Source organism: Dromaius novaehollandiae, chromosome 4 (assembly GCF_036370855.1).
Source record: "Dromaius novaehollandiae isolate bDroNov1 chromosome 4, bDroNov1.hap1, whole genome shotgun sequence".
Classification (NCBI taxonomy): Eukaryota; Metazoa; Chordata; class Aves; order Casuariiformes; family Dromaiidae; genus Dromaius; species Dromaius novaehollandiae.
Window position 1 is genome coordinate 935,591 of NC_088101.1, and position 24,831 is coordinate 960,421.

Below are 24,831 nucleotides of genomic sequence, written 5' to 3' on the forward strand. Positions count from 1 at the left end.
ACGTCGGGCTGCCCCGCAGATGCCGCCTGCGGCGGAGACCCCCACGCCTGGCAGTGCGACGACGGCCGGTGCGTTGCCAGCGGCTGGCGCTGCGATGGTGCCGCCGACTGCCCCGACGGCTCCGACGAGCGGGACTGCGGTAGGTGGTGCCGGCCGGGGCGGCGGGCAGCGTGAGCCGGGGCCGGCGGCGGGTTGCGAGCGCCGCTCTGTGCCCGCAGTGTGCGGGGCCAAGAAGGTGCAGTGCCCCGGCACCCACCACTGCATCCCGCACTGGGAGCTGTGCGACCGGCACCGGGACTGCGAGGACGGCTGGGACGAGGAGGGCTGCCCGCTGCAGCCCTGCCTGCCCGGGCAGTGGCAGTGCAGGAACCGGGTGTGCATCATGGCCGAGTGGAAGTGCAACGGGATCGACGACTGCGGCGACTCCTCCGACGAAGACGTCTGTGGTGAGCGGGCCGGCGGCTGGCGGGGGGGGCCCGGCGCCTGCCCGGGGCCGCTCCCCCCCGCTGACGCGGGCCGCCTGCCCCGCAGCCCCCTGCCCCCCCAGCATGGTGCGCTGCGACGAGGGCAAGTGCATCCTGGAGGCCCTGATGTGCAACGACGAGGACGACTGCTTGGATGGCACGGACGAGCCCAGCACCTGCGGTGAGTGGGCGGTGGGCGGGCGCGGGCAGGGGTGTGGGGGGGCCCCCCCCCCGTCACCCTGCCGCTGTGTCACCCGCAGGTCGGAGCTGCTTCGTGCGCAACGGGGGCTGCGCGGAGACGTGCGCCGACACGCACTGGGGCGTGCGGTGCTCCTGCGGGGCCGGCTGGGTGCTGCAGGCCGACGGGCAGAGCTGCGCCGGTATGGCGGGTGTCGGGGCATGCGGCTGGCGGTGCCGGGGCCCCCGTGGTGGCGGTGCCGGCCGTGCTGCCGGCTCCCGTCAGCGCCTGTCCCCACAGATGTGGACGAGTGCTCCCTGCCCTACGGCCCCTGCAGCCAGCTGTGCAGCAACACGCCGGGCGCCTTCAGCTGCGCCTGCCTCGAGGGCTACGCGCTGCGGCACGGCACCGCCTGCGAGGTGGCAGGTAGGGGCTGCCGGGGCGTCCCCCCACCCCGTCCCTGCTGCTGCCGGCACCCCCCGGCCCCGCGCCCGGCGGGTGACAGCCCCTCGCCCCGGCAGACAACGCGACGCAGCTCCTCGTGGCCGTGGGGCAGGACCTGGCTCTGCTGGACGTGCGGACCCAGGCCTACCGGCCCCTGCTGGCCACCGGGCTGGAGCCCCGCGCCCTGGCCTACGACCTGCTGCGGGAGACCTACTACTGGCTCACGGAGGAGGGCGAGCTCTGCTCCCGCCCGCCCGGGAAGGGCGTCCGGCCCCTCTACCCAGGTGGGTCCTGCGGCCGGGCTGAGCCGCGGCGAAGCCGGAGCGCCCTCGGGAAGCTGGCTCCAGGCTGGGTGCGCTCACCCTGCCGTCCCCGCAGATGCCGGGGAGGTGAACAGCATCTCCGTGGACTGGTTCACGGGGCAGCTCTACTGGGCCAGCAGCCACCCCGCCGCCATCTGCGCGGGGCTGGGCGATGGCCGGGGCTACGTGACGGTGCTGGGCAAGGACGTAGCCCCGGAGCAGCTGGTGGTGCACCCGGCCGCGAGGTGAGCCCCGTTCCCCCGTGCCCGGGCCAGTGGCTGCCGGGGAGGACACGCGGGGCCGGTGCTGAGTGCCTGCCCCCAGGTCCCTGTACTGGGTGAACCGCGGGCAGAGGGGCCGGATGGTCATCGCCGCGGCCGGCATGGACGGCTCGGACCGGCGGGAGCTCACTGTGGTGTCCATGGAGGAGCCGGTGGGGCTGAGCCTGGACCACGCGGCGGGCCGGCTCTACTGGATCAGCGAGTACAAGGAGGTGGGGTGGGGGGCGGCAGCTGGTCTCTGCCCCCCCGGGGTGCCAGGAGGCCGTGGGGCAGGGGAGGGGATGGTGGCCCTGGTTGCCCCATGGCGGAGGCACGAGAGGGAGCGGGGCACTGTGCGCGAGTCCCTGGCTCGGAGGGTGGGACGCCCCGCTCTGGGACCCATGGCTGGGGGGCAGCCGAGGCTTCCTGCCCCACGGCAGAGGGGTGCCGTGTGCTCACCGTGCCCTGGCCTGTCCCCAGTCCATCGAGACGCTGCAGGTGGACGGCGGCGGGCGCCACTCCTTCCCCGCCGTCCTGCGGAGCCACGCGGAGCCACGGGGCCTGGCCGTGTTCGAGAGCCGGTTCTTCTGGGCCGACGGCGCCGAGCTGGTGTCAGCCACCCAGGCCTCCCCCCAGGAGCAGGCAGTGCTGCTCCGCGCCCCCGTCTCGGCTTTCACTGTGCTGCACGCCCTGCGGCAGCCTCCCCGTGAGTACCGCACCAAGCGGGCAGCACCCCTCCCTGCTCCCGTGGGCGCTTCAGGTGCAGCTTGCTAGGTCCTGCCCCGTGGCCCTCCCGGCCCTGTGGTGAGAGCTCCCATGCCAGACGGGACGTATGGACCCATAGGAAGGGTGCTGAGCCCCCACGGTCTGGGGTGGCACTGATCCCTCCTGCCCCATGGGGTGACACCGGTGCCCTGCCTGGGGGCAGCGGGCTCACGACCAGCCTGGGCTCGTGGGCATGGGGGGAGGCCTGGCAGTCACTGCTGCCCAAGCTCCCAATGCCCCCTTGCTCCCAGGGAACACAGCCGCGTGCGCTCCGGGCCTCTGCAGCCACCTCTGCCTCCTGTCCCCCGTGCACCCTCAGGGCTACCAATGCGCCTGTCCAGAGGGGCTCTACCTCCTGTCCTCGGGAAAGTGCGCAGGTGAGCAGGGGTGGTGGGGCAGGGTACGTCCCTCTGGAGGTCTGGGGGTGGTGGGGTGGGGGGGCTGTGGCTAGGACCAGGTCCCCAGCACGCACGGGTGCTGCTTGTTACTCCTTGGCCTTGGTCCGCGCTGGGGACCTGGTCCTGCCGGTCAGAGATGTGGCCCAGCTTGGGAAGTGTCCTACATGCAGGGCGAGGGGACCAGGGGGTTCCTGGGATTTGGGGCTGGTCTGGGGGCACAGGACAGCCCCTACTTGTGTTGGGAACTGTGCCCCGTGCAGCGAAACCCTTGGCCCGGGTGAGGCATGAGCAGGTGCTGTCTGCACCCTGATGAGCCTGGGAGAGGCAAGGATGGGGCTTCGTGGGAGCTGGGGACCCCTTGTCCCCATAGCGGGTGGCCTGGTCCCTGGGCAGCCCCGCTTGGCCCTCCTGGATGGACGGTCTGCCCGGGCCATCCCTGCTCCGCTGCGCTGGGGCTGTGCTCACGGGCTGCCTGTTCCTGCAGAGCTGTCCGTCGTGTACGCGGAGGAGAAGGCCATCTCCCTGGTGCAGGTGGGCCCTGGGGCCCACAGCTGGCTGGTGCGGAAGTGGCTGGAGCCCCTCCACTTGCAGGACGTGGACTGGCAGAGGTCGGTGCTCTACGGGACGGACGACAGCGGGACGCTGCTGCGTGTGGTGGGGCACCCGGGGAGGAGAGAGGCCATCTCGACCGGGCTGCCAGGTGAGACCCTGCAGGGTGACGGAGAAGGGGCTCTGGGGCATGCAAGCTTTCCTGGCGATGCCCCTGGGGTGTGGGACTCTCCCGGGCGCAGGGGCAAGGGGGACCCACGACAGGGGAGCAGGGCCTTGGGACAGCCCTGTGACTGCTGCCCTGTGTGCTGCTGCTCAGTTTGCTCTGCCCGCGTGGACATCCGCTCGGGGGACCTGTACTGGCTTGCGTGTAACCGGAAGGACATCGGAGTGAGCCGGGCACCTGGCATGGCCCCACGCATCCTGCTCCGCGCCCGCAGCAGCATCCAGCACCTCTTCCTGGACTGGCAGCGTGGTGCTCTGTACTGGCTGGCCCGGGGGCAGCCCCTGCAGCAGCTCAGCCTGGCTGGGGGCACGCCGCGGGACGCCTGGAACGAGACGTGGCCTGAGGAGCTGCCTGCAGCTATGGACAGCAAGGCCTTCAGCTTGCTCTGGAGCTCAGCCTTGGGTGAGCCCGGAGGGGCCTGGAGCAGGGGGCAGAGGTGGTCACTGCACAGGTAGAAGGGACCAGCCTGTGCATGGTGGGTCCCTAGCCCGGGCAGAGGGTGGGCAGTGAGGTCCAGTGCCACTCTTGGAGTCCACAGAGCCCATGGGTGCTCCACCACGTGTGGGCTGATGGCCTCCCCCCCCCCCCCCCGGCATCCCTCCCGTACCAGCAGGGTAAGGGGGAAATTGGGTGGGCCAAGGGGTGGGGGGGCTGTGAGCCCTGGGTCAGTAGCATCCCTCTGCTTTGCAGGCCTGCGGGTGCTGAGTCTGGCCAAGAGGCAAGCGGTCACCCTGGTACCCAGCTGGCCCCACGGCCTCGTGGCCGCCTTTGAGCCCTACTTGGTGTCGACAAATGGGACAGCTCTGCTGCTGTGGGACCGGAGGACGCTGACCCTCGTGCTCTCTGTGCCAGCGGTGGACGTGCAGGGAGTGGTGACCTTCGTTGGCACGGAGCTGCAGGCTAGTAAGCACGATGGCGGCACCGTTACTGGCGTCGCTGCTGTACTTGGTGCGGCTGGGTGGCCCAGGCTGCCTCGAATTGGGACAGGGGGCCTGGGCTGGGGGGCTGTGCAGAGCATTTATGGGGGTACTCATAGCGCGGGCAAGGCACAGCCTCAACTCTGGGCTCTTCCTTCCAGCACCAGTGCCTCTGCCAGCACCAACGAACAAGGCGTCCACCCTGCCCCTCCCTCCACTTGTGGCCACCAGTACGACGACAACCACGACCACCACTACTGCTCGGCCCACCACCTCCACCACAAGGCCTACGCCAAGCAAGACTACCACCGTGCCGAGCACTGTTCATGTGCCAACCAGTAAGGCCACCATAATGCCAACCACCACCGCCCGGCCCACGCTAACCAAGACTACCTCTGCGCCAAGCACCACCACCACCCGGCCCACACCAACCAAGCTCATCCCTACGTCAACTACTACAACTGCCCGACTCACTGCCTGGGCAATGCCAACCAAGACTACCCCTACGCGGCCAACCAAGACCACTCTTACGCAACCAGCCACCACCGCCGCCACCACCACCATCGCCACCACCACCGCCGCCGCCACCGCCACTACCACCACCAGTCGGCCTTCACCAACCAAGACCTCTGCCGTGCGGCCAGCTGCCACCACCCGGCACATAACCAGCCCTGCACGGGTTGTGCCCCCAACCTCCAACCTCCCACCCAGCCCTGTGCACCCCTCAACCCCTGTCCCCCATCTGTCCTGTCCCCGCACGCATGTGCTCTGCCGCGATGGCACCGAGTGCGTGGCCCAGGAGTACCTGTGCGATGGCGAGAAGGATTGTGTGGACGGCTCTGATGAGGACGGCTGTGCCCAGCTCTGTGACATCCCAGGTAGGAGCTGTTCCCTGCTCCCTGGGTAGTGGGGTGGCCCCCAGGCCAGCCAGGCTGCTTCCTGGTTGGGTTGGAGGGATGGGGACCTAGGAAAGTTTGTGTCCTGGCCCTGTGCCAGGATTTGTGGTTGCTTCCTGGTGGGGCTGGAGGGATGGAGGATGTGGAGGATCATCCGCTGCTTGGAGAGACCTAGATGTAGCTGAGCTAGGATGGCTTCTGTCTCCTTGCCTGGTACCAGGGCTCCTGGAAGCACCCTGGCTAGGAGGGATAAAACCTTGGCCTGGTAGACTGGGGCCATTCCAGGGCACTGGGGGACAGGAGGGCTGGCCAGGGGTCTGGGCACCCTGTCTGCCTACCCCAGGCTCAGCACGGTCCCTTGTCCCCCCAGGGGCCTTCCACTGTTCAAGCGGGGCTGCGTGTGTGAGGCCTGGGGAGCGCTGCGACGGGGTGCCGCAGTGCCCCGATGCCTCGGATGAGGCGGGCTGCTGGACCCCCACGCAGGACTGTGCCCTGCGCTGTGACGGTGCCAGCCGCTGCATCCCTGAGAGCTGGCTGTGCGATGGCCATGCCGACTGCCTGGACCGCACCGACGAGCAGGGCTGCGGTGAGACCCCAGGGCTGGGCAGGGCAGGCGATGGGCCCCCAGGGGCTGCGCGCGACATGCATGGGGGCCGCAAGGACCGTGCGCTGCCTCGGGCACCCCACGGAGCAGCCGGAGCTGCCACAACCTGCCGGGTGCTGCAGCCGCCCTGCCCTGGCGGGATGGGGACCGCACGGTGCCCCCCGCTCAGCCCCAGCCCCGCTTGCAGTGCCGAGGGAGTGCAGCCCGAACGAGTTCCCCTGCCTGAGCGGGCAGTGCGTGGCTGCGGCCCTGCGCTGCGACGGCGACCGCGACTGCCGGGACGGCTCGGACGAGGAGGGCTGCGCCGTGCCGCGGCCCCTGCTGTGCCGCACGGGCGAGCTGGCGTGCCCCCGCAGTGGGGAGTGCGTGCCGGAGGCCTGGCGCTGCGACGGCACCCCTGACTGCAGGGACGGCACGGACGAGCAGGTGCGTGGCGCTGGCGGGGACGCGACGTGTCCCCGTCCCTGTCCCTGTGTGGGCGGGTGGTGTTGCTCACCCCGCGCTCTCGCAGGGCTGCCCCAGAGGGGAAAGGCTGTGCGGGGAGCGGCAGTGGGGCTGCTCCCGTGGCCACGAGTGCATCCCTGATGCCTGGCGCTGTGATGGAGAGAGCGACTGCACGGATGGCAGTGACGAGGCTGGCTGTGAGCACTGCCCTGCTTGTCCCCTCGGTTTCCTGCCTGGGGAGGGCTGACGCAGAGGGGAGGTGGGATGGCACCCTGGGCTGTCTGTGCCACTGGGGTAAAGGCCACATTCCCAGCATCCTCGGTGGCTCCGGGCCCTGGGCGTCTGTTGTCTCCATGGGGCGGGTGTTACCTGGTGTTTGAGTAGCCTGGAGCCGGGCTGTACGTTGCTGACGTGTGCACCTGTGGGAGCAGGCAAGCCTGCCCTGGTCAGCTGTGCCCCTGAGCAGCCCCAGACCGGTGCTAAGACATGATGGATGAAGCTCAGGACATCCTTCCACCTGTGCGTCCCCGCAGGCCAGCCTGCTCCCTGCCAGAGCCACGAGTACCCGTGTGGGCTGGGGACCTGCCTGAACGCATCCTCGGTGTGCGACGGTCGTCAGGACTGCGCGGATGGCTCGGACGAGGGGGGCAACTGCTCCGTGCCCTGCCGGCTGCCCTGCTCTCACCTCTGCTACCCCTCACCCCAGGGTCCAGTGAGTGCCAGGAGCCATGGGCCAGCTGTGGGGGGAGCACCATGTCCCCTGGGGGCATGTGGGACTGATGGCCCCTCTCCTCGCAGAGGTGCCAGTGCGCCCCGGGCTATCGGCTGGCTGAGGACGGCGTGTCCTGCGCAGATGTGGACGAGTGCAAGGAGCAGGGTGAGGGAGCCTGCAGCCAGACCTGCCTCAATGCCCTGGGGAACTACAGCTGTGGCTGCCTCCCCGGCTACCTGCTGGAGCCCGATGGCCGCATCTGCAAACTCACGGGTGAGCCCAGAGGTGTCCAGGCAGGATGGGGGGCAGTCCTGGCACTCCAGGGGACATTTGGCAGACATCTGCCCCAGGGCACCTGCTGCCCATGGGGAGCTCTGCAGTCCCCCAAATGACCCTGGCCCTCTGCCGTGTGGCCTCCCGGGCCATGCTCAGCTGTGAGTTGCCGCTTGCCAGCCCACAGCCGGTGGGGAGGTCTGTCCCAGCTTGGTTGTGTGGTGGGGCCAGGTCCCAGCAGGCTGCGGTGCCCCAGAGCACTGTCCTCCCTGTCCGCGTGCGCTGGAGCTGTTGGGCTGCTGGCAGTGAATGGGACCTGGGGGGCTCTGTGTTGCTCCAGGACCGGAGCCCACGTTGCTGGTGGCCGTGCAGTCAGAGGTGCTGTCCTACGGGCTGCGGAGTGGGCGTGAGGAGGTGCTGCTGGCCACTGACAAAGAGCGTGTCATCTTCTCGCTCGACTATGACCCGGTGGAAAGGAAGATTTTCTGGGTGGACCTGGGCGTGGAGAGCATCCGCTGGCAGGGCCTCGACTCGGGCAAGAAGGGCACACTGGTGAAAGGTGGGCTTTGACGAGGCGAGGGGAGCAGGGCTGGTGTCTCCGTGGCCGTGCAGCTTCCAGGGTGCTAGGCTCTGTACCCCTGAGCAGAGGGATGCTGATGGGAGCCGGGCTGGGAGGAGGCTGAGCTCCTGGGGTGGCAGGGATCTGGGCTGGGAGCATCCTGTCGGGGGTCCTGTGTGGCTGTAAACCGCTGGGCACTGAGGCTTGGGTGTGTTACAGGTGTGAGATCGGACTGCATTGCTGTGGACTGGGTGGGGAGGAACCTGTACTGGACAGATGGGGTGGCAGGACAGGTGCTGGCCACCCGCCTGGGGGCTGCCTGGCGAGGGGTCCCGGAGCACACCGTGGTGCTGGATGGAGACCTGGACCGGCCCCACTCCCTGGTGCTCCAGCCTCTGGCAGGGTAAGACAGGGGTGAGAGGATGCGGGAATCTCCTTGCCGGCTCTGCCCTGGCCAATTTTCCCTGTGGAGCCAGGCATCAGGCTGGGGGAGAGGTGGGATGGCCTTGCCTGGGCACAGTCGGGGCCATATGACTGGGGAAGAAGGAGCGTGGGCACCTGCCCCTGCCCTGGGCACAGCCCATGGTGTGTCCCTGTTTGCATGGGAAAAGATGCACTGCCCCTCTGGATTGCTCCAGGGCTGGGGTGATGCAGCAGGTCCACGGGCCAGCACCGCTCTCCTCCCCACAGGCTGCTGTACTGGTCAGAGGTGGGGAGCCACCCACGGCTGATGGAGGCCACCATGGACGGGAGCCGTCAGCATGTGCTGCTGGCCCAAGGGCTGGGCTGGCCCACTGCTCTGGCCCTTGACCTCCCCGCCCGGAGGATCTTCTGGCTGGATGAGAAGCTGGGCAGCGTTGGCTCAGTGCACCTGGACGGCTCCGGTGTGAAGGTGTGTGCAGGGGGGCTTTCGGCAGGGGATCGTGATGGACATCAGAGTCGGGGCTCATAGTCTCTACACCAGGTGCTGCGGCTGAGCTGGGTCCAGAGCCCCTTCGCGGCAGCCGTGTGTGAGGGAGAGCTATACTGGTCAGAGGCGAAGGCATGGACGGTGCAGCGAGTGGACAAGGCCACTGGCAAGAACAGGACTGTCGTGCTCAAGCGACACGGGCAGCCCCATGGCCTCCAGGTACCTACGGATGCCCCGTGGCTCAGCTGGCACCTCCAGCCTGCACGGCCCAGTCTTTCCTGGGGTGCAGAGCTGCCCTCCTCATCCTTGGGGTCCTTGAGCAGTGGTCCCCGTGGTCGAGAGTCTCGGGTCTTCTTGGCGTCTCTCTGTCTCAACTTCCTGCCCTGAGCTGGGCCACGTCAAGGCCTCGGGAGGCCGGCATGATGCCAATCATGCTCAGCCCTTCTGCTGGGTGCTGGCTGGGCCGTGGGGCTGACTCTGCCCTTCCCTGCAGGTGATGCACCCGGCGCTGCGACCAGCATCCCCCAGCCCGTGCGCAGCGCGTGGCTGCTCCCACCTGTGCCTGCTGAGCGGCCGGCACGCCGGGCAGTGCCGGTGCCCTGCTGGGCTGACGCTGGCCGCTGACGAGACCACCTGCCTCCCCCTCCACGAGTCAGCCTTTGCCCTGCTGGTGGCACCGGCGGCTGTGACCCAGGTACCGTTTTGCGTCTCCCGGGGCCGGGCCCAGGCTGTGCTCTCCCGGCTGCTTTTGGGCAAGCTGCTGCCATGCCTGGAAGTGGATGGTCCCCGTCCCGCTGCCAACTCCTTTCCGCACCCAGGTCTACCTGAAGGACCTGCCTGCGACGGCCGGAGCCCAGAGCCTCCCCCCACATCGAGCCCTCCCCTTGGCCAAGGTGGGCCGGTTGACAGCCATCGACTACGCGGTGAAGGACAAGAGCCTGTACTTCGCGGAGGTGGGGGGCGGCTCCATCAGGCTGCTGCGCCTGAAGGACTCAGGCCGGCTGTCCTGGAAGCGAGTGGTGGCCGTGGAAGGCGCAGTGGTGTCCCTGGCCCTGGACTGGCCGAGCGGGAACCTGTACTGGATCGGGGAGCAGCCGCCCCACATCAGCGTGGCAGCTCCTGGGGGTCGCTGGGCCCTGGTGCTGCTCAGCAAAGGGCTGCAGGGAGCTGCCTGGCTGGCGCTGTGTCCTCGTGCCTCCACCATGTGCTTCGTCACGGTAGCGGGCAGCCGTGGGCCGGGGGCCGTGGTGGAGTGCGCGGCCATGGACGGCACCAGCCGCAGGACGGTCTGGAGGAGAGCCCGGGATCCTGTTGGCCTCACGTTTGGAGGCACTGGCACCCGGCTGTACTGGGCGGACCGTGGTGAGCGCGGGGCTGGCCTGGGGCACCTCCAGGGGCGCCCCGACTGTAGGGCATGGCCTGGCTTGCCCCTGTGGGGCAGCCCAGAGCCCTCTAATGTTTGTCTCCTGCAGAGAGAGGAGTGATCAACAGCGTGGAGCTGGACGGCTCCCGCTTCCGCGTGGTGCGCGAAGGGCTGCATGGCCTCTCGCTCTTTGCCATTGGCGATGGCTTCCTGCTCTGGACCACGGCTTTGACCAATGGTGAGCCTGTCCGTCGGGTGCTGTGCTTGGTACACCCCCTCCTGCTCTCCCAGAGCATGCTATGGGTCTCTGCTGGTCCCTATGGGGTGCAGGCTGCCCCCAGGGTAAAGGGCAGGCTGTGGGACCCTGCTCTCCCGTACTGGGCACCCTCACGGGAGGAGACGGGGACGTGCTGACCCCCGCATGTCTCCAGGCTCCAGCAAGGTGTGGCACAGCCGGATGGAGCAGAAACCAGCCAAGAGCAGGTGGTTCACGGTGGAGCAGGAGCTGCTGGCCATAAGGATTTACAGCCAGTTCTCCCAGGAAGGTGGGTCGGCGGCTGCCACAGTGTGGGGTGGGTCTGGGGCACCAAGTCCTCCCCTGCAGAGGCCCTGCAAACCCACGCTGTCCCAGCAGGCACCAACGGCTGTGCGGAGAGCAATGGGGGCTGTGCCCAGCTCTGCCTGCCCAACCCCGTGGGACGGCTGTGCCGCTGCTCAGCTGGCTACCGCCTGGTGCGTGGGACAGAGTGCATGCCAGCCCCACCGTGCCTGGCCCCGCTCCAGGCCTGCCACGACCTTCAGAGTTGCTTCTCCAGAGAGCAGGCCTGTGACAGGCAACCCGACTGCGCAGATGGCTCCGATGAGCTGGACTGTGAGTATCTGCCCGTGCTGGGCGTGTGCAGGATCCTGCCTGGGCACCAGGACGCTTACCCAGTCTGGCCCAGTCTGGGGAGGTGATCCCAGCTGGGGCTCTCCTGAGCTGTGCACATCCCTCCAGGCCCCTCTGCAGCGGTGGAGACGCGGCCTCCCACGGCAGCACCGTCAGGGATGCCCCGTGCGGAGGGAGAGGAGAAACCAACCTTACCCACAGCTGCACCCAGTCCTCGGCAGCCCGGTCCCAGCCCGCCTGCAGCACCCAGCCACCGGGAGCATGGGGAGCCCTTCCTGCTACCCCCAAGCACCGAGGAGGTGCTGGGGGCCGTGCCGTGCAGCAGCGAGACGTGTAACCTGCGCGGGGAATGCGCCATCGAGGCTGGGCGGGTGACGTGCCACTGCGCCCTTGGCTACCGCGGTGACTACTGCGAGGAGGCGGAGGTGCAGCCCATGGCGGGTCCCATCGCCCTAGGGGTGGCCGTGCTCCTGCTGGTCAGCGCAGCCTCCGTGGGGGCCCTGGCCTACATGCGGAGGAGGGACAGCCGGAGGAGGTGAGCTCTGAGGCTGGCCTGGCTCGGGCTGGCAGATGGAGAGGAACAGGGCCCCTCTGGCCCAGGACAGAGTGGTATCTGGGTGCTCCTGGGCTGCGCGGAAACCGCCAATCACCCCAGCAAACTAATGCCAGGGGTTGTGGCAGGACCTCGGGGGTCTGCCCCATCTCCATGAGATGGCTTTGCTACCCTCAGTGTACTCGCTTCTCCCCAGGACCTCTAGCACTGCCTCCACCCGAGTGCTGACCCTGTACCACCGTGAGAGTGACCCTGAGGAAGAAGATGAGGAGGAGGAAGAGCTTCCCCCCAAGAGCGATACCTTTGTGAACGAAGCTTATGATGGGAAGGAGGTGAGCAGCTCCTGGGAAGGGCCCTGGTGGGGACCCTCCTGCCTCCTTAGGCCACGCTGAGGGCCCCTGCGTTGGCCAGCACTGGCGTGGTGCCCACTCTGAGGCTAGCTCTGCCCTCGTGCCAGGGGAGACCTGGGGATGCCAGGGTTCTGGCTGGTACAGGGCTGTCCCAGGGACCCCATGGCCAGAGCCCCTGTGCCCAGGTGTGGTGTGGGCCCGGGGAGGCCAGCTCAGCCCTGTCCCTGATGCACCTATCTGTTGTCTCTGCAGGAGCTGCCAGCCCCGCTGGGGAAGGGACCATCTCGCCCCTGAGACTGTATTTCCATAAAGGAACGTTGTGCAGCATTTCTGGTGCCATGGTGGTGTGTGTCCAGCCTGGGGAGGACAGGACTTACGGGTTGGCTTGCCCTTCCCACACCTCCAAGCTCCAGGAAACTTACAGTCCAGAGGAAAAAAAGTTTTAGGAGGTCTTTCAGGAAGTCTCCGGTCCCAGCATCTTCTCTGAGCAGCCCAGATCTGGTCCCCTGCTGCTGGGTGCATCCTGTACCATCCCTTAACCATGCAAAGGGTAGCTCCATTCATAGTCCCTCTACAGCAAGACTTAGCTTGCCAATTAGGGTGCTCTGGGCTTTGCTAAGGGTAGAAATCTGGCCCAATGGCTCCTGCAGGGGGAAGCCAGTGAAGGATACGATCAGTTGGTCAGGATCTGCCATCCAGGACATGAGTTTTTCTGGTGGGGGTGGGAGTCAGTTTGTCAGGCCTACCCTCATCTCTTGGTCGGGACCGATGGCCAGAGCTAGGAAAGGTCACATTGCTGCCCGGGAGGATGCTGTTCTGACCAACCTGGTGAGGTGACGGCAGCTTGGGCTGCGGCGTGTCCTCCTGCATGGAAGGGACAGTGCTGCTTTAGCAGTGAAGGGAGTCCCCAGCCCCCTGCAGCCAGGGTGACAGCCCCCCGAAGAAGCTTCCTTTCATCAGTGGAAACTCCTAGCAGCTGGCCAAACTCCAGCTCTGGTTCACTGCTATGTCCCAGGGAGGTGCTGTTTCCTTGGGAAAGGCTGTGTTGAGCTGTCTGCCAGCCCTGGAGCTCCTGGGAAGCAGTGGGGGTCCTGGCGTCCACAACAGCAACCCCCCCCCCCGCCCCCCCATTAAAAGCCGATACAGGATGGGAGCCAGCTCGGCTCTGCTCTTGTCCTGTTACACAGAGTCTTTATAGCATGGCTCTGCTCTTTAGGTGTCCCTTACAAACCAGTGAGACCAGTTTTACTGCCTCGCAGGGGGAAGTTTATGTTATTTTTCTCTGTCCTCTCTTGCTCCCTGAAACGGTTGTGCTCGAGGAAGGAGAAACCTCCTGAGCTGATTGTGACCATGGAGGGAAAAGTCCTTTAGGAAGCTGCTACGAACCCCCCCCTGTCCCCTTGCAGACCATTTTCCCCCGCTTCAGGTGGAGTGTGGGGAGCTTGGTTGGCCATGCCCACCGCTCCCAGTCCAGCCCAGCTGGCAGAAAGCCCATGACCACCCTCCCTGCAGCACAAACCCGTTCCTCTTCATTTATTTCGGTATGCACACAGCCTGGAGTTGAGCAGAGGTGTGCAGAAGGTGCTCCACTCCCCTCTTCCCGGCCTTGAGAGCCGTGCGGCGCTAACCTTTGCTCTGCTCACGTGGGGAACGCCAGCGCTGCCTTCACCCAAGCTGATGGGCCATGCACAGAGCTGTGCAGGGGGAAGTGGCGGGCAGGCTGGAGCCAGCGCTGGTCCTAACCCCAGCCCAACTTCGGTGCAGTCACAGAGCCTGGAGCATGGCGCGCTTGCGAGGAGGCTGTAGACATGCAAGCTGGGTCCCTGGGCTGTTTCCAGTCTGCTCTGAGGTGCCCTTAGCAAAGGCTATGGCCCGGAAAGGTAGGAGCCCACGCTGCTCTTGGTGCCGGCGGGCAGATCAGGGCCTGTTGCTGCCCGCCGCACCGGGGCTAAAGGTCGGAGTCGCAAGGCAGGGTGCTCCTCCATCCCCGTCCGTCTCGCTCATCCCGCAGCACATCCGCAGGGTTGTGGTAGGCCCTGGCGGTGGTGCGGCTCCCGGGCGCTGGTGTGGGGCTGGGAGGTGACTTGAGGGCCCGGCGCTCCTGGCAGCAGCGGTGGAAGCTGAGGGCCAGGGCCAGCCCGCCCAGGATCTCCAGGCAGCTGCCCAGGTAGCTCAGCACCAAGCTGTAGCCCACGGCCAGCGTGCTGCTGGCCGGCGCGGGCAGCGCCCACAGCTTGTGGGTGTACCAGGAGACGGATATGAGGCTCAGCAGCCCGGAGAGGAGTAGCACGAGCCCCGCCGCCCCGGCGAGCGTGTGCCGCGGCTCCTCCTGCCAGCAGCGCACGCCCAGGGCGGCCACCACCAAGCCCAGGAGGGTGACCACCAGCGAGGCGGGCATCAGTCCCCTGGCCACCCGCACGGGCATCTGCTCGAAGTAGCCCAGCTCGTCAGCCTGCCCGCAGAGGCGCAAGTGGCTGCTCTGCCGCTCGCTGCACACGTCCCAGATGCCCTGCTCCAGCACCAGGTCGGTGGGCTGGTCGGGGATGCGGCTCACCTGCCTCCATTTGGGCGTCAGCGTGCCCGTGAGCGTCAGCAGCAGCCCGCAGGGGCACAGCACCAGCCCCACGATCATTGCCGCCGGCGTCCTCATGCCCAGGAGGCGGGCGAAGCGGCTACGGTGCAGGTTTCCAGAGCCTGCTCGCTGCGGACAGGCAGGTCTGTGCGGGAAGCACGGGGAGGGGGGTCACTGCCGGTGCCCGTTGCCCAGGGAAGAAGGGATGGTGCTGGTGCCCTGGGGCTGCTCGGAGCCGGTAGCGGTACCCCCTGGAGATGCATCTGGTGAAGGCGAGCAGGTGCGCGGAGCAGGCGACGGGGCCCCCGGCTTGCTGCGGCCGGGGTTGCGGGGAGGTGCCCGGCAGCAGGAGGAAGTGCAGGTGGGGAGGAGCCCAGCGCGGGCTGGGCTGGCACCCAGCAGCCGGCCGCTGGCGGTGGCAGCACCCCCGTGCAGCAGGGCCAGACCCAAGGGCATGTGGGAGCCACCAGAGCTTTGGTCCCCCCTGTCCCCTTGTGGGGTCCTGGGGGCAGTCAGCAACCCCAGGGCTGCAGCTGGTCCTGGGACCTCTCAGCGTCACCCCGGGGGCCTGCCCGTGCTCTCTCCCGTCTCCTCCCTGCTGGGAAAACATTATTTAATTTAAATGTATTATTTAACACATTGAACTTCAAATTAATACACTTGATTACATCTGAATACGTTAATACATTTGAACTTAAAATAAATTCCAATTTAATTTAATCAACTTTGGTTGAATTAATTTATGACAATCATTAATTAAAATGAAATGCTGGCAGCACTCAAAGTGGTGAGGTGCCTGAGGGCCTCCCCAGGCCCAGGGGACCTTCCCAGCCCTTTGTCCTTCACTTCCTCACTCGCTATCCCAGCCAGGATTTCCCCAAGCTTCAGAGACATAACTGAGCTCAGCCCCTTCCCAGGCTACATTCGGAAGTCACCCATGGGTGCAGCAGCCCAGCTCTCAGCGGGAAAAGGTCCTGGGATGTCCACAGAGAGAGATGTGACTAAGTCATCACATTTTGAGATCCCTTATGTGGGGTTTTTTTGGCCTGTGAAAGCACCAACCTTGGACCTCTCCAAATTTCCCTGAATTTCTGCCAGTCGTGCTGAGCCCAAAAGAGGGCAGCATCCTCTGCAGGTTAGTCCAGGATGATTAATGCAAGCCACGCAGCATCCGTGCACTGGTGGCTGTGTGGCCTCAGCTACATCAAGGGCTAGGTGGATGCGTGCTGGACCAGCTGCTCTTCAATGCCTTTCCCAATTCCTCTGTCTTACAGCTGTTCCCCAAGAGCTTCAGGAGCCTATTGGCTTTGTGGGTGCCAAATCACTCCGGCATTCTTTTAAGAAACTAAGCCAGGAGTTGCTGTTTCCTTTTCCGTGGCCTTAACTTGCTTAACTTACACCCTGTGCCAGATGCTGACCCCGTGTCATCCATCACTGCCTTTGGAGCCGCTAGTGTGGCCAGATGCCACCTGCCTGACTCATTACCCTGCAAGGCTGCCTTCTGCCCCATGACCCTCTCCTGATGGGAGCAGGCACCGAAACAGGGAAGAGCCTCAAATCTTCTAATCATGACTTTTGCAGGAGGCTGGTTTTCTCCTTCCTCTCGGACATGGGGTGTAAGTTGGCCTTGAGAAGGTGATCTCCCTCTGCAGGAGCTGGAGGTGAAGAGAAAGGGCTGGTAGCCAGCTGGGTGGCAGTGAGCCCAAGCACCATACGTGAGGGCCGGTCAGTGCTGTATCTCTCCCTGCAGCCTCTTTCCAGCCTGGGGTGGTTTCCAGCTCCTCTCATCTGCTCCTCCAGAGATGCTCTGCACCTCTTCCCCTTAGCCCAGCAGCCTGGGTTTGGCGGGTGGGCATGGCTTGGCTCCCCTGCCTGGGGAGGATGAGCAGATGTCGGGTGCTGGGAGCTCTGCAATGAAGCACCGACATCAGGTTCAACAACCTGGGCCTTTCTGGTTTATAAATAACGACAGGAGGGTGTTCCTCCCCTTTGGCCTGGTGCCCAGGCTCCTTATTGCAGGGCAACAATAAGCAGATTAGGTGATTTGGCCCCGACGCTTGATGACCTGCTCTGACTAAGCTCAGGGAAGGAAATAGGATTAACAGAGCTGTTTCCCGATGCCACGAAGTTGTAGATTGTTCATTTCTTCCCTTTTACTTTTTAATGAGTCGGTGTGAAAAGCAATTCAAAGCAGAGCCTGGCCCTTTCCAAGCTCTGGGGAAGCATTTAAAGCCATCTGGTCTTAGAGATAACGTGAGCCGACTGGAACTGCCTTCCTTCCCACATTTCCCTGGCTGCTGGGTGGGGAGAGCTACCTTACTTGGTATTTCCTACTTCTCCAGGGCTGTGACTTAGTTTTTCCTACCTTGGCAAAGCCATCTCTTTAAGAAAGTAATGGAAACTTTATCCAGGCATGTTCTGGTTGGCATGCTTACCTCTTTCCTTCAATCCTATTTTTTAAATTGGAGCAGGAAGAGGCCTTGACCGAAGAGGAACTAGAAAAGATCCAGGCCAGGATGGTCAGAGCACAGAACTGATTCCTGGGAGGGCGGAAATCCATGATGGACTATTAAGTGTGGGGTTGCTAACTTCCAGTCTCAGATATCACCACATTGTTGGAGGCTGGGAACACATTTGGGGCAGTATTGCTATGTGTTTGGCATCTCTGGGTGTCTGCCTCTGGCTGCTGGTGGCAAGACTCCAGACTGGACAGGTACTAAATCCTATCAGTGGCTCTTAGATAACATCCTTATCACACCAACTGGGCCTTGCCTGATACTCCAGGAATGGCCACAGCTGGAGAAAACATACACGCAACAGTCCCCAAAGCTTTCTCTGTGATCCTTGGTGGGATCTGGACTCCCAGGGCCAGCTGGGCTTTTAAACCATGTCTCTGCAGGGGAGAAGAACCTCTTTGCACTAAGGCAGCCCTGCCCCTAAACTTCCCATCACTGGGTGGATGAGGTAGGTGGTTAGTGGTCCTCAGCTCATTCCTCCCGCTGAGTCCACAGCACGAGAATCAGAGGGGCCTGACCTTGCGAGGGGGCTGCTTGCTCCCCCTTCCCCTTGGGGCCCATCTCCTTCAGCAGCGGCAGGACCTCTAGGCATCCTGTTTGCCGTGCTGGGAGCAGCTGGGGCCAGGGTTGTTTAGCCGGATCCTGCAGCTGGCAATTCCTGTTTACATCCCGCTGACCCTGGGGATCTGCCTGCGTCACACATAACGAGATAGCGGGGCTCTGCAAGGCTGGAGGGAGAGCTGGAGCCAGCTCAGCGCCCGTCCCGCGCGGGCTGCATCCCCCCCGCGTGATGCCGGTTGTATTGTTCCCGAGCCACCTGAGCGCTGCTTGGGTTCAGAGTGGCCTTGGCCCGTGGCTGAATGCTTAGCCACGTGACAGCTGGGTCTGTGGATGTGGCAAATGGCAGCTCGTGCTCGGCGCTTTCCTGGGCTGCCTTATGCCTGGCAGGTGCCCGGTGGGCACAGCGCTTGCTCCTGGCCATTCATCTTTCTCTCTCTCTCTCTCTCTCAGAGAATTTGAAAGGGCTTCGCAGAGGCTGGCAACTCCTTGTGACCTTCCTGCTTTAAGAAGCAGGACCAGCTGGGAACAGCAGCTCGGTCCCCTTGGGGATGACGTTTTTTACTTCAGCCTGACTCCTTGGATGGGACTCCTGGCCATCTTTGGATTTACCTCTTTGCTAAAACCCTGAATCTCTGCAGGCCAGGAATAAAACAGGATGGCTCAAACAGCACATGCTTGGTTGTTCAGCTTGAGGCCTCATTTTCTAACCTTCTCTGCAGTCTCCATCTTACAGAGAAGTCTCCTTAGATAGGTGTCTAGGTTGAAGGACTTGTCAGCTCCCTTTTTCTGCTTTTCTTCTAGGATTTTGAGCAGGAGAGCTCCTAGGAGTGTAAAGCAAGGGTTTCTGATCATCTTCTCCTTGCTTTGGAGCCATGGTCCGGGCAGCATGCGGATGTAACCAGGACACGCTCCGCATTGTGTGAACAGCTGCAGTTGCAATCAGCTTCTCTCGGCCTGGCTGCCAACTTCCTCTCCAGGCACACTGTTGCCTTTGTGCTTGCTGGGTGCTGGGATGCTGAAGACCAGCCCCTAGGCAACACAAGGCCCCCAGTCCCTCCTCACCAGCTGAGCATGGAACAGGTGACCGTGTGTCCTCCCCAGAGCTCAGGCAACGGGATTGATGCTTTGCACGCAGACCCGTGTCCTGGCTCACCAGCCTCTGGGCCTTGACTTCTGCAAGCAGGCTTATTAGCCCTTCATTTACCCATTGATCTGCCACCCTCGAGACTGACAGTGGTGGTGATGGCAGCCCTGAGGCTGCCTATCGTAGGGGTTATCAGAGACGAAGGGCCATATCAGGTGTGCGAGGGCTTGCAAGCCCTGTGCAGGTGGATCTCCCTGCAGGGCTGTCACCCAGCTGTGGCTTATCATGCTCAAGGCCACAGCCCACTGGCGTCCTGGCTGTTCCCCTTGCTCAAAGTTTGGCATCATGGCACCACATACACCCACACAATTTGAGGGCAGCATCCTGTAATGCCTGCAGGGAGCAGTAAATTTATCAGCAAATGCCGAGTTTCCTGCTCCTTTTCTGCCGTGCAGCTGTGACTCAGAGAAATATTCAAGCTAGATCATGGGAATGAGTTGCTGAAAGTGTTATTAGGTGCCCTCCAGGTATTCACTCATCTGTTAAACTCTTTCACTTCCAAACTGCTGCATTCAAACTTGCCAGATTGTTCAGTGCCTCTTATGAGTTTTTGCTTTCAGTTCAGAGAATGATATAAAAAGCATTTTTGCAGCTATTTCTATTTGTGTCCAACCCGGTCCTGAAGTGGTTGAGAGTGGTTTGGACATGAAGCTCATGTGCTGGGTTTTGGAGATGCCTAATGTGCTGCTGGATTCGGTAGCCCTTTTCAGTCATGCAGAAAACAGTGGTTAGACCCATGTCTGGCTGTGGAAATCACAGGTTGTCCAGCTCCTGCGACAGGGATCTTGGAAGCTAAAGGCAATGCCAATGCATATCGGTGCTGAGCTTGTTGCAGCTTGTAAGGCAAAAACAACACTTGGTGTCGCGGTTCATCTAGTTACTGCAAATGTGACTCACCTGCACGTACTTTGCTCTGTCCTTGGGTGAAAGGTCTAAATCCAAAGCTCAGCTGGCTTGTGACTGTGCCTTTACATATTTTCTAGGAGTCTGGGCAGCTCTCTGTGGGTCACAGCTCTGGACGTATGGCTAAGGCTGTAGGAGAAAAGACCTGCTTAAACCTTTCCTCATGAGAAACCTCTGGGAGGGAGACAGCTTTGCCCCATGCCCATTCTAGTGAGTGAGAAACAGCCATACAGCTAGTTTATGGGAGTTTTATTTTGAGATTGGATGGGATTAGCACATGGGTGGGATGGAACCTCTGTCTTGACTATAGGAAATCCCCACACCATGTTTGCAAACTCCATGGATGTTTTGACCTGGAAGAATAGTTGCATCTCGCTCTCACATTACTTGCAGGTCAGCAGACAGCCCAATTTTGGACTTGGAGAGCAGAGGCTTTCTCCGCGGGAGGATCCTGCCCCCTTTGAAAGAAAACACAGGACTCTTCCAAGTTAGTCAGAGAAACCATTCAAATGAAAGGAAAATATTTTTTTTCTTGGCAAGGTGTCAGCCCCATGCAATATGGCACATCTTCAATGAGCTATTTTGATACCATCAATACATACTTTCTAGGTAGTCAGCACTCCGGTGGAGACAAAACTAATGGGTTTTGACATGGAAATGTCAGTGAAATCACCAACCACAGAGCATGTGAAGCACAGGTACAAGCAAAGCAGAGTTTGGCCTGGGGACCCCATACCTCAGGCTCTCTGCTGCACTGCAGCTGTCCAGCACTTTGGCATGAGCACCTCTCCCAGATGCTGGATGAGACCGTGACAGTGGTAGTGTGGTGACACTCCTCATCCCCCACATTCCTCGTTGGCTCCCTGTACAAATGAACTCTGCTATGTGGCCTGTGTCCCAGCTCACGTCCCACTCCATGAGCGTAGAGTATCCAGTAATTCAGGCCCCAAAGTCTCCTCTTCCTGCTCTCTGCTGTCCCAGAAGGGAGAGACCACCCCTGAGAAATCCTGGCATGGGGCAGGGGACATGGCAGCCTTTAGCGTAACTGGGACAGGGGTCATCTAAAGCTTGGGGGTCTTGACATAAGGCTAAGAAATACCCAAAGAAGCAGCTGTTTTTCCTCCCCAGGAGGAGGTGAAGCCCTGGGACAGATCCCCAGAGAGGTGGTTATGTCTCCATCCTGAGGGGTTTCCAAGCTTCAGCTTGAAAAAGCCATCAGCCGTTCTGACAGCGTTGGCGATTGTCTGGCCCGAGCAGCAGGTCGGATGGGAGACCCTAGATGCCCCGTCCAGCCAACAGTGCTATGGCAAGTTATGGTGCGTATGGGAGCCCTTCAGGGAAAGGAAAGAGTGCAACAGTGCTTCAAGTACACTGGACAGGCAAGGAATGGAGAGCATCACCAGCATGGCCATTTTGCCCTCCCGCAGTGCTGCCAGTCTGACATGCATAGTGTGTGATGCTGCTCTGTGGGTTTTTTTTTTGTTTTTGTTTTTTTTTTTTTTGCCATGGCATTTGTATCAAACCCCGGCACTTCAAACATCACCCATAAAAGAAAATCATGTCAACCCACAACTGCTGTAAGTGGGCTGAAATTCAAGCAAAGCAGGAGCCCTAGGCAGAGGGCAGCAAGCCAGCTCCCAATTCAGGGAGCATCCAGAGTGCTCCATGAGTGGCCATAGGGCCAGGGTGTCACGTGGGTCTACGGGTGGATGCCTACACACTGTGCTTCCTCGGGTGGAAAAGCAGAGCGCCTGTGCATTGCACACTGCCATTAGCTCTCCAGGGCAGTAAAACTAAAGGTCACTGAGCACCTTGGCAGGGTTTCTAAGAGTGGCAGGCTCTTTCTGGGGGTAGTGGAGCCAGTGATTTCCTGTGCTTTGCAGGGGTGAAATTCAAGCAGAAGAACCACTTACGACAACCAGCACTATAGCAATGTGCCGTAGGCTACGGGACATCAGATACAAAGCCAGGGGCAGTTAACAGGACAGAAGATCAGGGAGACATTGCTCCAAGCCAAACGTTTTGGAATGTGGATGCTTGCCAGCAAGGAAACAGCGGAGGAAATGAGACGTCCTGGAGAAACAGCTACTTCAGAGGAGTGTCAAGTGCAAGCACCAAGAGAAAGCATTTTAAAACTACATGTCACACCTGGTGCGCTTCTCTAGACAATAGCAATAAATTACCCATGCTCATCAAAGCTTTATCACGAGGAAGGCAGGGAAAATTGCCAAGCACGTTGGAAGGGCAGACTGGAGGCGGGGTGGGGTGGGGGTGGGGATGGGGATGGGGATGTGTCTGTGGGAAGATAAAGGTCGGCATCACTATGCACAGCTGCCGAGGCATCCACCATGAATTACCAGAGCCGTTGTACAGATTAAAGCCCTGGAAATTGTTAGGCAACGGCTGGAGACCAGAGAGCAAAGAAGCCAAATGGCCTGATGGTCTTTGAGGAGGCTGGGCTGGAGCAATATCCTATTCCCCCCCAGCCCGCCAACACAGGGTGACAGGTCAGATCCTTGGGGCCTTGGGGACTGGGGAGCCCCTGTGCGTGCTGGGCATGCTGCGCCTCAGCATCTCCGTGAATGGAGGTGGCAGGGCACGGGCACCAGAGGGCCTTGGGGACGGAGCGAGAGGTTGAGCACCACCCCTGCCTGTGCCAGCTGCTCGGGCAGGAAAGATTAAGCAGCAGCAGCAGCGCACCCCCCCCGCCCTTTTCTTTTTAAAGAAGACTCTTTTGGGGATGGGAACAGAGTTTCAAATATCCTTAAAGCAAGTGATGAGTATCATTCTGTGCCATCAGAGGAAGGCTTGCTCCCTGTCTGCTCCCCGGTCTAATTTGTGGCCTGTTTCATCCCACATCCCCTCTCCTCGGACTGGATTGATCCTATTGCATAGCACTTTACACCTGACTTGACTGAATTTCATCTGACTGATGTCGAACCCTTTTTCTGTCAGGTCTTTAAGGTCACTTTGAATTCTAATTTTTCTTTCTGTCATTCCTCTGGTCTCGTCTTCAATGTTAGCTGCAGTGTTTCTAAGGCAGCATGCCTTCTAGCCTGCAATATGAAAATTTTGGATAATACCGAAGCCAGGACCTTTTTCCTGCTGATCTTTTCTGTATATGTTCCCCTAGTCTGACCCCAAGCCAGCGATACCTCTCCACACAGGATTGGGGTGCTATTTTTGCACCAATTTTGCATCCATCTTTCATCTGGTCAGAATTTCTCTTTCTGTTGGGAAGTCTGGATGGGATAACACAAGGAGGTCAAAATTTGTCACACCTGCTGCTCCCCCTTTATCTGCCAGATCTTTGAAAAGGAAATTAAGCTCATTTGGCATAAAGTAGCTGTTGAGAAATCCCTGTTGGCCATTTCTTAGTCTTCATAATGAGCCCCTAGGTGTCTCTGGATTAATCCTTTGTACAGGTTAATTTTCTAGGCACTGAATTACGGATCCATAACTTGCTTTTAACCCTTTTAAATGGGACATTACACCAGCTCCTTGGTTCTGTTCCAGCCCTGCAGCAGTTCTTGGAGAGCTCGGGAACCCGAGATGGCTCCTCCTCTGACAACGGGTGTTGCTAGCTCACACACATTTCACCTAGTGAAAAGTTCGTGAACCTCTTCTTTCACAATCCTGGCCCATTTCCCAACTCTTTTTCTGTTCGTCATCTGTAGGTGCTTGAGAGACAGACTGCAAAGTCTCAGCTAGTTATCTGGTTATCTTGGTGGTTTGTGGATGGTAATTGATCCCTTTGGGCGAGTGATTCACCGCTGGATTCGACTTTTGTGTGAAGGCTAAAGCCATGAAAGGTCTCAAAGTCTGCAGTTTCTTCCATCACTTCCCTCAAATGAGTGATAGTGATGGTGTCGCCTGCCCCTTAGTCTTTCCTCTTTACCTCCTATAGTTGCCTCTCATGTCCATCACTAGCTTTTCACCATACAAGCTGTCCTCCCATTGGGAAGCAATCATTGGCAAGGCAGACACGTGGCACAGAGCTAGCCAGTTCAGTCTAAGACCACCTGAAAACATCTGAGCTTTGCTAATTCCCAGATCCTTCCTCTGCTCTTCTCTTTTCCTCACCTCCATTTATAAAGTCCCCTTTGAAGGAATTGCGCCTGCAGCACTGAGAACTTTGAACTGTACGGTAGGAAAAACTTCTCTCCCAGAGGGAGATGCAGCCCTGGGGCAAGTCCCCAGAGCAGTGGGGGCTCACCATCCCTGTGAGTTTCCAAGTCTCATCTAGACAAAACGATGGCTGCCCTGAGTCAGTGTTGGTGATAGTCCTGCTCGGAGTGGGAGGCTGGACTAGAGACCATGGAGGTCCTTTCCAGCCAATGCTGCTGTAGGTCAGCAAAAGAAAATATTCAAGATATGCCAAAACTGGGTTATTCCCCTGTATCAGGAACACAACTCCATTGCACTTGGACACAACAGGTCCAAATGTCCTTTGCCTTTCTTTTTTCCCTGCCAGGTGTTGGCCCCTTGTTATATGGCCCCATATTGCCCGTACATACCACGGAAATGCAGTGCATGCAGAACAGCTGACCTCGCATTCCTCCCTCAGGCCTGTCGCTGCATTAGAAATAGCCTCACTGAAATGTCTGAACTTGCAGCTTCATTGCTGAGTTCCCCAACTGCCAGGATTTGGGATTTAATAGCTGGCACTGAGAATGCTTGCATCCTTTCCCATGGCAAACACTAGTTGTACCTGGGGTGTTGTTGCCTGTTGTGTTTTTTGCCATCTTTGCTGCCACAGCAGTAATCAGAATGAGGTATAACTGCAAAGTTTGTCTTAGGACATATGCAAGGCCACTGAGCTATTTTGCAAAGTCCTTTGAGTTTTCTGCTCCTTTTCCTTCCATGACAAATGCCTGATCTCTGGTTTTAAGTGGGAAGCTAATGGTTATGTAGCTATGGGCTGGCACTGAGTTCCTTGCTCCTCCTTTCATCCTCTTGCCATTTATCTGACCTCCCCAAAGTAACCTGTGGGTCCTTGAGACCCCTAACATCATGTTGAATACTCTTGGCAGTTGTAGAGGAGAGGAAATTGTTGTAGATTAGGTGCCCGGTGGAGAA

At 61.1% G+C, this 24,831-nt stretch overlaps 2 protein-coding genes across 2 annotated transcripts; one reads left to right on the forward strand and one right to left on the reverse strand.

The window, feature by feature from the left end:
• The first annotated feature begins 280 nt into the window (after positions 1 to 280).
• LOC112989296 (prolow-density lipoprotein receptor-related protein 1-like) lies at positions 281 to 12,383 on the forward strand. The gene is made up of 30 exons (XM_064510210.1): positions 281 to 446; positions 532 to 645; positions 725 to 844; positions 943 to 1,068; positions 1,164 to 1,370; positions 1,465 to 1,633; positions 1,713 to 1,881; positions 2,129 to 2,354; positions 2,665 to 2,790; positions 3,296 to 3,511; positions 3,680 to 3,988; positions 4,277 to 4,489; positions 4,665 to 5,381; positions 5,770 to 5,985; positions 6,191 to 6,429; positions 6,515 to 6,644; positions 6,981 to 7,159; positions 7,246 to 7,432; positions 7,773 to 7,991; positions 8,211 to 8,394; positions 8,682 to 8,883; positions 8,956 to 9,120; positions 9,395 to 9,595; positions 9,720 to 10,263; positions 10,374 to 10,502; positions 10,696 to 10,809; positions 10,899 to 11,135; positions 11,262 to 11,688; positions 11,903 to 12,038; positions 12,309 to 12,383. The coding sequence occupies exons 1-30, from the start codon at positions 383 to 385 to the stop codon at positions 12,348 to 12,350; spliced, it is 6,327 nt and encodes a 2,108-aa protein (XP_064366280.1). The 5' UTR covers positions 281 to 382; the 3' UTR covers positions 12,351 to 12,383.
• Positions 12,384 to 13,243: 860 nt separating this feature from the next.
• CLDN23 (claudin 23) lies at positions 13,244 to 14,970 on the reverse strand. Its single transcript, XM_026110393.2, has one exon. The coding sequence runs from the start codon at positions 14,704 to 14,706 to the stop codon at positions 14,005 to 14,007; it is 702 nt and encodes a 233-aa protein (XP_025966178.2). The 5' UTR covers positions 14,707 to 14,970; the 3' UTR covers positions 13,244 to 14,004.
• Between the last annotated feature and the right edge of the window lie 9,861 nt (positions 14,971 to 24,831).